The following is a 16064-nucleotide window of genomic DNA, read 5'->3' as shown; positions in this document are numbered from 1 at the left end:
CTACAATGTAAATAGTCATGAAAATAAAGAAAACCCATTTAATGAGGAGGTGTGTCCAAACTTTTGGCCTGTACTGTATGTAGCCCTGCATGTAGTATGTATGTGTATATGTACGTAAGTATATGCAGTATGTATGTATAAAAAACATATATAAATCAAGCATGTAATTTTTCCGTCTATATTCGGAAATTTGTCTTTTTTATCTCTGTAAAAATATACAAAAAAATATTTTCAGTTTTTCTTCGATTTTTCCGGCCTACAATGTGTGTCAAAATCTTGATTCGTCTCCTTGCCATACCTGCGAACAACTATAGTTTTCCCGTAATGAGTACGGTTTTTGATAATCCAATCCGGTTTGCGGCTGCAGTGGTAAAAACTACGGTTTTCCATTAAAAATTATTAACTTAAAAATCAAAGCCATCTAGTTTAACTACCTTTCCCAGTAGCTTGGATGTAGCTCCGCTACTTTTTAAACAAGTAGCGATTTTCGTAGATTAGCTATTTTTAGACCCATGTAGCGGTTAGCTAGGCTACATGCTACAAAAGAAGAGAGGGGGAAAAGAGAACGAGAGAACTGGACAAGTGCAACTCCACGGGCACGGGACAACAATGATGATTGGTTGGTTTACGTATAAGAAGATCAATGATTGGTTGGTTGGTTTACTATGTTGAGTCACGATTGGCTAAAATTAGGGAAAATCTTTACAGACATGCCCAATCAGAGGCAAGATAGGGCGGGTCATCAAACCAGGAAGGGAAATCACAACAGACACGCACATCCCAAATGACGACCAGAGAGTCGGAGAAGAGAAGAGAAGAGGAAATATTCAAGCGGAGATTTATATATTAAAAAAAACTAGTGGAAGATGGCAGACGGATTCTCTTCCTTAGATTTTCCTTTTAGCAATGTAGACGACGTCCAGGAAACCCACAATGCGTCTACTTGGCCACATTTGGACAAAAGGGCTGCAACTAATGATTAATTTGATAATCGATTAATCTGTTGATTATTACTTCGATTAATCGATTAATAATCGGATAGAAGAGACAAACTACATTTCTATCCTTTCCAGTATTTTATTGAAAAAAAACAGCATACTGGCACCATACTTATTTTGATTATTGTTTCTCAGCTGTTTGTACATGTTGCAGTTTATAAATAAAGGTTTATAAAAAAAAATATATATATATATACATAATAAATTGCCTCCGCGCATGCGCATAGCGTAGATCCAACGAATCGATGACTAAATTAATCGCCAACTATTTTTACAATCGATTTTAATCAATTAGTTGTTGCAGCCGTAGATAAAACAATGCCCAACACATTAATTTTAGTTGTTTAGACTTAGACTTAAACTTAGACAAACTTTATTGATCCACAAGGGAAATTGTTCCACACAGTAGCTCAGTTAAAACGGATGGAAAGGGTAAGGATGGAAAGCATAACGCAGGTATTTGGTAGACTAAAAATGGACCAAAGTAGCAATCTCAAATATAACATATATGTAATATTTACATATTATATATACACAGTATATAATATATACTGGTATATTATATTATTATGTTATATTTGTATATAATATATACAATATATAACACATTTTAGTTTATTTAGCATGTAAGCCCAAATCAAAACTGCTCTTGACATGGAAGACATGGAATACACATTTAAAAACACATGATTGTGGCAGACATGTGATGACTTTTGCTACAATATAGCCTGTCTAAATGCTACATTTAATTTTCATTGGTATTTTAGAACAAGACAGTAGCTGACATTTTGTTTATTATTTCTACTGTTTGTATTTTGACATTGAATTGTTGAAACATTTTAACATAACATAAACAACATGATTGCAATATATTTGTTATTTCATGCTACGAATCACAAATGGCTATTCAGATAAAGGAAGTAAGATCATAGAATAAACATTGTTTGTACTCTTAATGAATTTTGCACGATTTTTGCACTTAGAGCAGTTAGAAGTGGAGAGGGAGTCGAAGAGACAAAAACAACGCCAGTGATAACAAAGTTTGAGGATAATTCCTCTTATTCTTGTTAAAAACATGAATATCTCGCTCTTTTTGCAAAGCAGACGTTGTTTTCATGGTAGTACATCTGTGATACGCAAGCATCTAAAGTGGAGGCATGATGTCGGACATTTGGAGGGACATTTGCGACCTCAACCTCTGTAAGATTGTTAGCTAATGCCTTGCTAGCTAGCTAACGAGTGAGACACATTTGTGTGAAAATAACCGTCATTGTAGCAAAAGTCAGCCAGCTAAACTTTTTCTGCATCAATTCAAGTACGTTTTAAAACTGTCAATTTTCAATGCCAAAAAAAAGGCACGTTAACAAACGCGAAACCGCGCACGCACACACAAACACACACACAGAGAGAGGCTGACATGCACCAAGGCGCAGGTATCATAAGAGAATAGAAATCTACACATTGAGTCTATTAGAGTGCTAAAACTACCAAGAGTTAATCAATAGTCAATATACCAGTGTGCAGCTTTTTAAACATCACAAAATGCTTTTCTTTTTGAGGAAGTTAGATTTTGTATTTTGTTTGTTTTCATTGCTGCTTTTTTGACTGTTTTTAATACATAAACAAGGTTATTCCTTTCTTTTAAATGGACAACATTTTAAGTCATTTAAATCTTTGTCACAGCTGAATGAGCAGCACAGTTACAGTATAAATAAATATTTATGAATGATTTAGGCACATTAGTTGTTAGTAAGCACATGCCTAAAATAACGTAAGCTGCATTCAGTAGTAGATGGAAAAATTATATCCATTAAATATGCGTATGCTTTATTATCCGACTAATCGTTAAGATAATCGATGACTATCAAAATCATCGTTATTTGAAGCCCTAATGTTTATATGTAAGTAAAAATATGTATGTATGTATTTGTATCGATATATTGTATGTATGTATGTATGTATTTGTATCTATGTGTATGTACAGTATGTATGCAGAGATTCCCCTTTAATGTAATTGAACGTGGCGCGCCGCCACGGCATTTTCATTCCACCACACCTTGAAAATATATATATTTTTTAAATTGAAAACAAATAAAAGTAATGTGATGTATTGTAGCCCTCAGAAGAAATCCCACAGTCTGACACTATTTTTAACTTTTATTAACAATCTTATGATAACAAACGGCACAATTCCAACAGGTTTTACCTCCCGTGCAAACACTCTTGTCCCCAACTCACAACAACACTTTCTCGTTGTCCGGCAATCACTTTTTAGGCACGGACGGTGTGTTTGCTAACATGGGAAAAACAAACATCAAATTCAAGTCACACAAACATAAAACAATAACACCAGCTGGTTGTTACAGTATGAATTGATATACATAGCCTATTATTTGCGCACTATTGACAAGTGATATACCGAAAACTCGACCACCGAAAAAACACTTTGATTACAGAAAACCGTATGTAAACAAATCGCACGCCATTGTCTGGAGCATTGTCAGCATGTCTGAGATGTGGACGTAATTTTGATATATCTCAGATATATCCGCAGACAGCCATCTACAAAATGTGAAAACATTAAGAGGACAGTGGCAGCTTTTAAAAAGAGGAAGTCCAACTGGAGCAGCAACGTGAAGCAAGTGTGACGTCCTGCTTGTTGTAGTACGCCTCTTTCGTCGGGGACATCGAGGGACAGAAGTAGTCTCCAAACACGACCACATTTTATATAACACCATAGAAAGATCCTAGATTTGTTGCTAGTTGTTTTGAATATAAAAAGTCTCTCGACACTTGAAATGATTATTATCCATGCATCCATCCATCCATCTTCAACCGCTTATCTTTTTTCTTATCGCAAAACACCTCTTAAGTTAGGATCCTATTGCACAAAACCTATTTTTCTTACTTGATTGATTGACTTGTTTTTGTGTATTTGGGATCCTCATCAGTCCTGAAAATTGAAAAACAAGGCATGGTGGAGATATTTAGTTATGTCAATAAATGTTTCCATTCATACGTTAGTTTATGAACTATATCGGTATAAGTTTTGATCCATAAACAGCACAGTTTAGAGATGTTCTCTTGTGTTTGATTGAGCGTTACAGTAGGCCTTATAATGGCATTGTGTTCAAATGTATGAATGCACACGTGTACCTTATTTGAGTGCTAATAATGAAATTGGGATATTTAAGACATTTCATATCCATCCATCCATTTTCTACCGCTTGTCCCGTTCGGTGTATTACTACAAAATAATTCAGTGCTATTTTTTTTCATTTAGTAGCACCGGTTATATGTATATATGTATGTATAAGTATATATATATGTATGTATATATTTATATATGTATGTATATATTTAATTATATTCATTATGTATATTTATATATATGTATGTATGTGTGTATATGTATATTTGTATATGTACAGGATATATGTATATACATATGTGTTTAAGTCAATAAAACTTTCGACCTAATTAATGTTGTATCGATAATAATACACTGAATTTGATACCACCTGTGGTATCGACACCTCCAATTTATGGATAGATCCTCCCTCTTACGCGTCGTGTACTGACGCTGACAATGCTGACACAGCGACAGTTGTTATATTATCCTCTCTTTAAATGGTATTGTGCCACTTGTTATTTTCTTTTTAATAGGTGCTAATGTCATGTATAATGCCACCCCACTTCTAATGTTCCTAGCACTTATTTTTTGGTGTCGTTTAAACTTAGCTTGCTATCACTTAACAATCCGCTAAGTGTGTTACATGTTTAGCCTCGTCCTTACTTGATAATGATACTAAGATACTAAGAAATGCAGTTTATTAGCTTAGAGGAGTGATCCACACTGTATAGAGGCACATAATTAGCTGGGGACAAAAACATAAATACAGTGTCAGTCATAGGGGATAAAGGTTTATGATCGGTGTTAATCGGCAATAGTGATCACATACTTTTTCAGGAAAAGTGGCCAATCAATCGGCACAAATAAAAACATATACACAGTCTGCATTTGCATTGTCCTCAAACCATGTGGAAGTACATTCTTACACTGTGTCTGTTTTTATGCTTTACGTCTGTTTTTATGCTCTCTTTTTTTTTAATGTATCTATCATCTTGCAGTGGAGTGCCCAGTGTGCTCTGTCAGCGTGTCTCAGCAGTTCATCAACAAACATCTGGACATGTGTCTCAGAAGTGGAGAGAAAAAACAGAGCTTGAGAAGGTGAATACAAACGGATAATAATCGTATTTTAAACCAAATATAATAATAAGAATTATTACTATAATCCAAATTGAAGAGGCAGATTTTTATTGCCTAAGAATTTTGTATTATAGCAGTTATTCCACATTGTAATAAAGCCAGGCGGGCCACATCCAGCCCAATAGTCACTTTAATCTGGCCTGCCAAATATTAAAACAGAATTGAGCAAATATCTGTTTTGAGAATTGCCACAACAAAACTAATACTAGACTTAAAGTTAAAAAAGTTAAAGTACCAATGATTGTCACACACACACTAGGTGTGGCGAGATTATTCTCTGCATTTGACCCATCACCCTTGATCACCCCCTGGGAGGTGAGGGGAGCAGTGGGCAGCAGCGGTGGCCGCGCCCGGGAATCATTTTGGTGATTTAACCCCCAATTCCAACCCTTGATGCTGAGTGCCAAGCAGGGAGGTAATGGGTCCCATTTTTATAGTCTTTTGGTATGACTCGGCCGGGGTTTGAACTCACAACCTACCGATCTCAGGGCGGACACTCTAACCACTAGGCCACTGAGTAGTGGTTAGAGGCACTGGCAAAAATGGTTGATTAACAACACTGCTCCCACTAAAAGAGAATGTAAGCGTTAACCCTTTAATACCATTTTTATGTTTTTTTGATATGACATTGTTCAAAATAGGTATTATGATTAAAATAGCCCATGTTTGAGTAGCCTACTCTTAGTTCCAACAGATATGATAAGCTTTGAAATGCATCATGTGTTCGGCCAGCCTGTCTGTCAAATTTTAAAAGCCAATGTGGCCCCTGAGCCAAAAAGTTTTCCATCTCCCCTGTGTTAGAGGGTAATCCTTAATACCCTTCTGAATCTTACTTGTTTGAGCTGATTAATACTGCAATGTCTGCAGCAGTTTGATCGTCTTCTAATAATTGGTCATGTTTTTCTCCACGACACATCTCCATGACACATTTATGGTGGGATATTTTATTCTTGTCAGCCTTCATAAGGGGGAAAATGTTGCAATGAAGTTAAATCAAAACTGCACTTTTTAAAAAAATGTTGCCTATCATCAATCTTATGTAAGACTAGAACAGATTTGTTTTCTTTTTTTTATGCATTCTAATTTGTAATATACGGAAACTAGGAGATGGCTAATAATATAGCTAATGGGAGTCATCTATTGCTCCCATAAAGCCCTTCAAAAAACATTGACAAACCGCCAACAATACTTAGTTTACATGTCATGCATGACTTGCATATTAACCAGGTATTAATGATATTGTTATTATAAGCGCTAATGCTGACAAACTACTTTCAGCTGCGCCGTGATCAGAGGTAAATAGCTTATGCAGAGTTGGTGAAAGTTATTTGTAGATTATAAATCATGCCTCACTTGTATAATAGAAGGTTGTGGCCATAAACTAAGAAGTTGGTCAACTTTCACATCCAATTTAGACCTAGAGATGGCAAGAAAGACACGAAAAGACGCTCTTTGTGGCCACTTCTTTTTTACCTGCATGAAGAATTATGATTAATTATTCATCTAAACAGGAAGATATAAACACCTATCAGTCACCAATCTTGTGAGAGCAGACATTGTACAGTAATTCCCCGTATATTCAGGCTCAAAAAGATAAGATTGTGGATCATCATTTGTCCCAAAGTAGTCCCTGCTGGCTCTCATGAAGTCTGCCACAACTAGTGTTGTTGTTATTAAAGGAAATAGCCAACATTGTGATGTGTCTGGAAAATTATAGTGCCGCCACATGCTTAAAAAGACCAAAATACATACGATATTACATGTTATGAATATGCTTTTTACTACATTACATATACACTAACAGCATGTACAAATCCCAAAACCAGTGAAGTTGGCACATTGTGTAAATCATAAATAAAAACAGAATACAATGATTTGCAAATCCTTTTCAACTTATATTCAATTGAATACACTGTAAAGACAAGATATTTATTGTTCGAACTGAGAAACGTAATTTTTTTTTTTAAATAATCATTAACTTAGAATTTAATGGCAGCAACACATTACAAAAAAGTGGGCACAGGGGCATTTTACCAGTGTTATATGGCCTTTCCTTTTAACAACACTCAGTAAACGTTTGGGAACTGAGACCAATTTTTGAAGCATTTCAGGTGGAATTCGTATTTTACGCTTCATAATGCGCCACACATTTTCAATGGGAGACAGGTCTGGACTACAGGCAGGCCAGTAGTACCCACACTCTTTTACTACGAAGCCACGCTGTTGTAACACATGCAGAATGTGGCTTGGCATTATCTTGCTGGAATAAGCAGGGGCGTCCATGAAAAAGATGTTGCTTAGATGGCAACATATGTTGCTCCATAACCTGTATGTACCTTTCAGCATTAATGGTGTCTTCACAGATGTGTAAGTTACAACTTTGCCCCTATAACAATCCGGATGGTTCTTTTCCTCTTTGGTCCGGAGGACACAACGTCCACAGTTTCGAAAACAATTTGAAATGTGGACTGGTCAGACCACAGAACATTTTTCCACTTTGTATCAGTCCATCTTAGATGAGCTCAAGCCCAGCGAAGCAGACAGCGTTTCTGGGTGTTGTTGTTAAACGGTTTTCGCCTTGCATAGGAGAGTTTTAACTTGCACTTACAGATGTCGCGACCAACTATAGTTACTGACAGTGGGTTTCTGAAGTGTTCCTGAGCACATGTGGTGATATCCTTTAAACACTGATGTCGCTTGTTGATGCAGTACAGCCTGAGGGATCTAATGTCACGGGCTTAGCTGCTTACGTCCCGTGATTTCTCCAGATTCTCTGAACCCTTTGATGATATTACAGACCGTAGATGGTGAAATCCCTAAATTCCTTGCAATAGCTGGTTGGGAAAGGTTTTTCTTAAACTGTTCAACAATTTGCTCACACATTTGTTGACAAAGTGGTGACCCTATCTATGCTGTTTAATGACCTTGTCCCGATGTAGATACGGATCTCTTATCAGTGCAATGTGTGTCAAATCATGCCAAAAGTCATGACGTCATATGACCCTCCCGAGTGTGCCTCTGATTGGCTCGCCAGTGTCTGACCATGTCTGCACGCTCTGGCTGCAGTGCCCTCTGTTAGTTCTTCAGGGGAGTGTGTAGGTCACATTTATTTGTGCATCTGGTTTGTGCGAGGAATGTCTCATCGACACAAAAGCAAAAAAGCTATCCATCCATCCATCCATCCATTTTCTACCGCTTATTCCCTTCGGGGTCGCGGGGGGTGCTGGAGCCTATCTCAGCTACAATCGGGCGGAAGGCGGGGTACACCCTGGACAAGTCGCCAACTCATCGCAGGGCCAACACAGATAGACAGACAACATTCACACTCACATTCACACACTAGGGCCAATTTAGTGTTGCCAATTAACCTATCGCGATCCACATATGCAAATTCAATACAAATACAAATAAAAAATCAAGCATATTTATATTCAAATCTCAAAAATGTTGGGTGACTTGTTAGCTTTTATTTACGATTTAGAATGCATAAAAAAGAAAAAAACAGGTGTTCTTGTCTCACATAAGGATTGTGAATGATAGACAAAAAAAGAAGTGCATTTCCCACTTAAACAACTTATTTCTAAATTTTCTCTCATTTCAATGTCTTTCTCAGATTGTTTTTTTAGTACCTCTCTCCAAGCCTTTCCATTTTATTTTATTTTATTAAGCTTTAGTCGGGATGAATAAAGTTGCCTTACTTTCCCTGTTTTAATAGATTATTGCCCCTCCTTATATTGCTAATTAATAGGTGAAATTTCCAGTTTATAATCCAGTTCATTACAGATGCGCACAACAATGCCGCCAATGTGCAGATTAACCAGTTCAATTACTTGTCTGTCACAGCTCCATTAGCAAGACGAGGCGCCCTATGGTGAAACTGGTGTACAGTCTGCTGTCCCTGCAGGAGTTGAGAAGGCGGCTCAAGGAATGCCATCTCTCGGTGCATGGCACCCGAGATCAGCTGATCAAGAGGCACAGGGAGTTTGTGCACATCTATAATGCTCAGTGCGACTCCTTCAACCCAAAATCAGGTGAGAGATGGCCGCCCATCAATGTGTAAATTCTAATCCACAGAACACTGCACAGAAAAGGGGGAATATTTTGCCGATAATCCATTCCTAGTGTGTTGTATTTGCTCTACGCTCTTATTTATGTACCCATTGGAGTCCAGGGTAGTATTTAGTGTTTACCTCTAAAGCTCACCTTAAAAACTGTTTATCTTGCCTGGCTTGATCTCCTTTTTGGTGTGACTACAGTTATTTTTTTTCATTTGGACATGACAGAGAAATGTTTTACCCCAATCCAAGCTTATATAAACACATTTCTGTCTGAACAACTAATTCACTTTGAACATAAAGGCTGTGCTGTCTTAGCACAAAGTCATCGATCTTAAGGAGGCGTCTTCAATAGGAAGTCAACTTGCGTGACGTCACAAACCAGAAGTGAAGCAAAGTGCATATCCAATTTGCATTTATTAAAAACAATTCTATACTGTTTACATTTGTAAACACTCACATAAATGCTCTTATTAAGCCACAACAACATTTTATGTTTTCTGTGGTAAGAAAGTGTATTGTGTCTATTTATTTTAGTTTAAAAAATTATAATTTGGTTAAATATTTTAGTTTGTCTAATCAATCAATCAATCAATCTTTATTTATATAGCCCTAAATCACAAGTGTCTCAAAGGGCTGCACAAGCCACAACGACATCCTCGGTACAAAGCCCACATACGGGCAAGGAAAAACTCACCCCAGTGGGACGTCGATGTGAATGACTATGAGAAACCTTGGAGAGGACCGCATATGTGGGTAACCCCCCCCCTCTAGGGGAGACCGAAAGCAATGGATGTCGAGTGGGTCTGACATAATATTGTGAGAGTCCAGTCCATAGTGGATCCAACATAATAGTAAGAGTCCAGTCCATAGTGGGGCCAGCAGGACACCATCCCGAGCGGAGACGGGTCAGCAGCGCAGAGATGTTCCCAGCCGATGCACAGGCGAGCGGTCCACCCCGGGTCCCGACTCTGGACAGCCAGCACTTCATCCATGGCCACCGGACCTGTGCCCCCCCCCCCCCCTCAAGGAAAAGGGGAGCAGAGGAGAAAAGAAAAGAAACGGCAGATCAACTGGTCTAACAGGGGGGCTATTTAAAGGCTAGAGTATACAAATGAGTTTTAAGATGGGACTTAAATGCTTCTACTGAGGTAGCATCTCTAATTGTTACCGGGAGGGCATTCCATAGTACTGGAGCCCGAATAGAAAACGCTCTATAGCCCGCAGACTTTTTTTGGGCTCTGGGAATCACTAATAAGCCGGAGTTCTTTGAACGCAGATTTCTTGCCGGGACATATGGTACAATGCAATCGACAAGATAGGACGGAGCTAGACCGTGTAGTATTTTATACGTAAGTAGTAAAACCTTAAAGTCACTTCTTAAGTGCACAGGAAGCCAGTGCAGGTGAGCCAGTATAGGCGTAATATGATCAAACTTTCTTGTTCTTGTCAAAAGTCTAGCAGCCACATTTTGTACCAACTGTAATTTTTTAATGCTAGACATAGGGAGACCCGAAAATAATACGTTACAGTAGTCGAGACGAGACGTAACGAACGCATGAATAATGATCTCAGCGTCGCTAGTGGATAAAATAGAACAAATTTTAGCGATATTACGGAGATGAAAGAAGGCCGTTTTAGTAACACTCTTAATGTGTGATTCAAACGAGAGAGTTGGGTCGAAGATAATACCCAGATTCTTTACTGATTCGCCTTGTGTAATTGTTTGGTTGTCAAATGTTAAGGTGGTATTATTAAATAAATGTCGGTGTTTAGCAGGACCGATAATCAGCATTTCCGTTTTCTTGGTGTTGAGTTGCAAGAAGTTAGCGGACATCCATTGTTTAATTTCATTAAGACACGCCTCCAGCTGACTACAATCCGGCGTGTTGGTCAGCTTTAGGGGCATGTAGAGTTGGGTGTCATCAGCATAACAATGAAAGCTAACACCGTATTTGCGTATGATGTCGCCTAGCGGCAGCATGTAAATACTAGAGAGTGCAGGGCCAAGAACCGAACCCTGAGGAACTCCGCACGTTACCTTAACATAGTCCGAGGTCACATTATTATGGGAGACGCATTGCATCCTGTCAGTAAGATAAGAGTTAAACCACGACAAAGCTAAGTCTGACATACTAATACGTGTTTTGATACGCTCTAATAAAATATTATGATCGACGGTATCGAAAGCAGCGCTAAGATCAAGAAGCAGCAACATAGATGACGCATCAGAATCCATCGTTAGCAGTAGATCATTAGTCATTTTTGCGAGGGCTGTCTCCGTAGAGTGATTTGCCCTGAAACCGGATTGAAAAGGTTCACAGAGATTGTTAGACACTAAGTGTTCATTTAGCTGCTGTGCGACAATTTTTTCGAGGATTTTTTCGAAATATAGGGAAGGTGGGACACCGGTCGGTAGTTTACCATGAGGTCAGGATCAAGGTTAGGTCTTTTGAGCAGAGGATGAATAACCGCTTTCTTGAATGCTAGGGGAACAGTGCCAGAGGAAAGTGATAAGTTTATAATATTTAGCACTGATGGACCTAATAATACAAAAAGCTCCTTGATAAGTTTCCCAGGAAGTGGGTCAAGTAAACATGTTGTTTGTTTTATCCCACTTACACGCTGTAATAGTTCCTCTAATGTTATTTCATCAAAAAGAGAGAGACTATTTTGTATTGCAGTATCCGTCGTAGATACAGTTGTATCTGTGTTCATAGAACCCAGTTGTACCTGGGATGCGTTGTCTTTAATCTCCTTTCTAATGAGTTCAATTTTCTTATTAAAGAAATTCATAAAGTCATCTGCCGAGTGGGTGGAGCTATTGGGAGGAGTCCCTTGTTGGGTTAGCGATGCTACTGTACTAAACAAAAATTTAGGGTCGTTTTTGTTGAGGCGGATGAGATTTGAGTAATATTTAGCTTTAGCTAAGGTAAGCATGCGTTTATACGATATTAAACTATCACTCCATGCTTGATGGAAAACCTCAAGCTTGGTCGCGCGCCATTTGCGTTCCAACTTTCTACATGATAATTTATGAGCTCTGGTTTCCTCTGTAAACCATGGGGTGCGCCTTTTAGGGGCCCTTTTTTGTTTTAGCGGTGCTATACTATCAATGGTTTTGCGCAGGGCATTGTCAAAGTTGTTAGTGAGGTTATCAATAGAGCCGACATAATTTGGGAATGGTGCCATTACCGAAGGCAGTAGGTCAGCAAGAGTCATCGTTGTGGCGGCATTAATGTTGCGGCTGCTATAGCAGTTATTATTATTATTAGTTTGTTGACAATGAGTCAGAACTTCGAATTTTATAAGGTAATGATCGGACATTACTTTAGTATACGGGAGTACCATAACTTTGGAGGTGGTGACACCCCTGACCAGCACTAGATCTATCGTATTGCCGTTGCGATGCGTAGGTTCATTTATTATTTGTGTAAGACCACAGCTATCAATTATAGTCTGGAGCGCCACGCACTGAGGGTCCGATGGGGTATTCATATGGATATTAAAGTCCCCCATTATGATTATATTGTCTGCGTGCGTCACTAGATCAGCAACGAACTCTGAGAATTCATTAATAAAGTCCGAGTAGGGCCCTGGGGGGCGGTAGATAACAGCCATATCGAGAGGCAGCGGTGCGACAGACCTCATAGTAAGCACCTCAAACGATTTGTATTTATTATTTAGGTTAGGGGTAAGGTTAAAGTTTTCATTGTATATTAGTGCGACCCCCCCACCCCTTTTAAGGGGACGGGCAATATGCGCATTCGTATAGTTAGGAGGAGATGCCTCATTTAGCGCAAAAAATTCGTCTGGTTTGAGCCAGGTTTCGCTAAGACCAATGACGTTAAGATTGTTGTCTCTAATGACCTCATTAACTAATAACGTTTTGGGAGACAATGATCTTATGTTTAAAAAGCCCATATTATAAGTATTGGGCTGTTTTGACGAGTTTTTGTTTAAATTATCCGTAGTAGAAATATTAATAATGTTGCGTTTATTATACGTAGTGCACTTTAAATAGTTTCGACCATATCTAGGAATTGATACGACGGGAATTTTCAGATTGTTTGCTTGATGCTGCGATCGACTGAACGCATCATGATTTGCCACCTCAGTAGAATGCATATCTACCCCGGACACATTCACAACAGAAAACACATTATGTGAGTTGTGTGTTATTCTAAGAAAATTGCTATGCGTACAGGAATTATCCAGCCTGGTGCTGGCTAGTTCTAGCTTAACTGACTCCTCACCCGGACTAGCAGGCTCTGTAATTGCCTGTGGCCGGGCTTGCTCTAGTGTAGTTAGTCAAATGTGACTTAAACAGTAGTCTATATTCTTAGACAGGATGATGGCGCCTTCCTGGTTAGGGTGAAGGCCGTCCCTCATCAGCAAGCCTGGTTTGCCCCAGAAAGAGGGCCAATTATCAATAAACGTTAGTCCCTGTTGTCTACAGAAGCTAGCCAGCCACTTGTTAAGCGAGACTAATCTGCTATATCTCTCATCATTGCCTCTCGCAGGCAGGGGGCCAGAGACAATTACTCGATGCCTGGACATCTTTCTAGCGAGATCACAAGTCCTGGCTATGTTTCTCTTTGTAATCTCTGACTGTCTCATTCTAGTGTCATTGGAGCCAACGTGTACAACTATATTCGCATAACTAGTGGTGCGATTAGCCTGTCGTACGTGTTTACTAGGCCTGTTGCGAGTTAGCTCCCTAAGATTAGCCTCAATGTCAGGTGCTCGGGCCCCCGGGATGCACTTAATTGTGGCTGGTTTGCTAAGCTTTATGTTTCGGGTGATGGAGTCCCCTATGACTAAGGTGTGGTGCCCGGTAGACTGGGGTGTAGGACTAGCTAAAGAGCTAAATCTATTATGCGTCTCAACCGGTACACCGTAGCTTGTAGGCCGCTTAGGACTGCTACAGGCTGGGCTAGTTAGCTCGCTACAGCTAACGCTAGCAGATGTGTCCGCAACATCTAAAGTTACGAGATTACTCTGCTCTAACTGGCGGACACGGCCCTCTAGCAGAGCCAGCCTCTCCGTGAGTAAGGTGCAAGACGCGCAGGAAGCCATACTCACAGTGTTTTCTGTCACCGAGTGAAGTTCCTGCTGTCTTCCGAGAAGTCCTGGTCACGGTGTGCAGGAGTAGACTCCTTCTGACCGGCGCCCGGCGGCGCCTTTCTCCGCGCTAGCTTCGTTAGCTTAGCAGCTAGCTGCTAGCTAGCTGCGGGAGGGGTGGAGAGACAGAGATCGGGTGATTTGCAAGTTAAATAGTACTACTAAATATGTTGAGAAAGTAATAAAGAAAGCTGCAGAACAATTTAAAAGCACACAAATAGAACGATACTTAGCTTTTTCGAAACAGCGAGCAGTCAGCGAGCAGTCACGCACGGTGAACCGGAACCGCGTCTAAGTACTTTTTGAGCACATTTAACAATACAACGATAATTATAATTATAACCGTGGCAATTTTAGTTACAATAACCGCAATATGAAATGGTTGTATCGTTACATTCCTAGTGTGATTAAGCTGGTTAGAAGTTGTGTCATTTGGCTGCCCTGGTATTGACACACTGGACCCTAAATCACACTGTCAGGAAAATGTTTAGTTTTTTTAGTTAAAAATGCCTAAAATGTGTAATGAAACCTTTTATAACTTCAAAAGCAAATATAAAATGTATCATTCTAAAAGTTATGTATACATTGAGCAACAAAGATAAATGTAGTATTTATGTTCAAAGCCAGGTGAGCCCTTCTCCTGTTGCAACCATACGGCTGTTCAGGCTTTAATTGATTAATGTTTTTACTAATAGAATGTTTTTTTCATTGCCTGAAAGTGCTTGCAAATGAAAAATTAACCCAATGACAAAATAATTGCAAACATCATCATGCTCTACCTAGCCTTTGTTAGGCTGCACCTGCATTTTCCGAATCCGCAAAGTCTCCAAAGAGTAAAACTCCCTATGTTGTTTTGACTTGAAATTTCTCACACACCTCAATGGTTTCTACAAAACACTAACTGTAATATTAGAGTGTTGAGGTGAATCACTATGACATTTGGTACACACCTTTTTGGGGACTTTACACTGTGTGTAAAATTTGAGCTACTGCACTACACTGAAAAACGTATTTGCAGTGGCACGGAGCAGGACTGAGCAACTAAAGTCATTAACCATTTGTGAAGAATCATACAACTTTGAGATTATTTGTATTACATACATTCTAGCATCTCTATTATAAGTATTTCAAGTACAACCTATAGTGGGAGCTACAAATGTTAAATATGATCTAGTGAGCTAGCCAATTTGTGTACAACAGTAGGTAGACTATAATCTCCAAAAAGCTTAGTTGACATTATTACCAGTATATTTAATTCCTCAACAGCTGAAGACATTGCCAAAGAGGTGGTAGGCAGCGAGAAGATCAAAAATCAGTTGCAGATCCAAAGCAAACCTGTGAGTTGCAAATGTTTCCTTGGTTTGAATTGTGGAATTGCATTCATTGTGTTTAATTGATTTTAATTACTCTGCTAAAAAATTTCTGTGATTATGTTGTGTAGTTTAATTGACTTCATGCTTATATTAGTTGTTTTGATTTCAACCCACAGGTTATGGTTTTCGCCAAAAATCACTCCGAGGAGGAGATTGATGAGGTGCATTCAAAGTATCGTAAGTGACATTTATTCTATTGCTTTGTCACTGTTTACTTGCCCCTCCTGTGACTCACAAAGATGTC

The 16064-nt window shown here is 39.0% G+C and overlaps 1 protein-coding gene across 3 annotated transcripts in view; it reads left to right on the top strand.

The window, feature by feature from the left end:
- The window catches only part of rad18 (RAD18 E3 ubiquitin protein ligase), a 109624-nt gene that overhangs the window by 39086 nt on the left and 54474 nt on the right, over nucleotides 1-16064 (top strand). For all 3 annotated transcript variants that reach the window (XM_061932543.2, XM_061932541.2, XM_061932542.2), the window contains exons 6-9: nucleotides 5130-5229; nucleotides 9112-9299; nucleotides 15714-15784; nucleotides 15937-15997. In XM_061932543.2, coding sequence (XP_061788527.2) covers nucleotides 5130-5229; nucleotides 9112-9299; nucleotides 15714-15784; nucleotides 15937-15997 — 420 coding nt within the window. The remainder of the gene's footprint in view (nucleotides 1-5129; nucleotides 5230-9111; nucleotides 9300-15713; nucleotides 15785-15936; nucleotides 15998-16064) is intronic.

Source organism: Nerophis lumbriciformis, linkage group LG38 (assembly GCF_033978685.3).
Source record: "Nerophis lumbriciformis linkage group LG38, RoL_Nlum_v2.1, whole genome shotgun sequence".
Lineage (NCBI taxonomy): Eukaryota > Metazoa > Chordata > Actinopteri > Syngnathiformes > Syngnathidae > Nerophis > Nerophis lumbriciformis.
The sequence above is the reverse complement of the archived record's forward strand: the minus strand, read 5'-3'. Positions and strand labels throughout refer to the sequence as shown.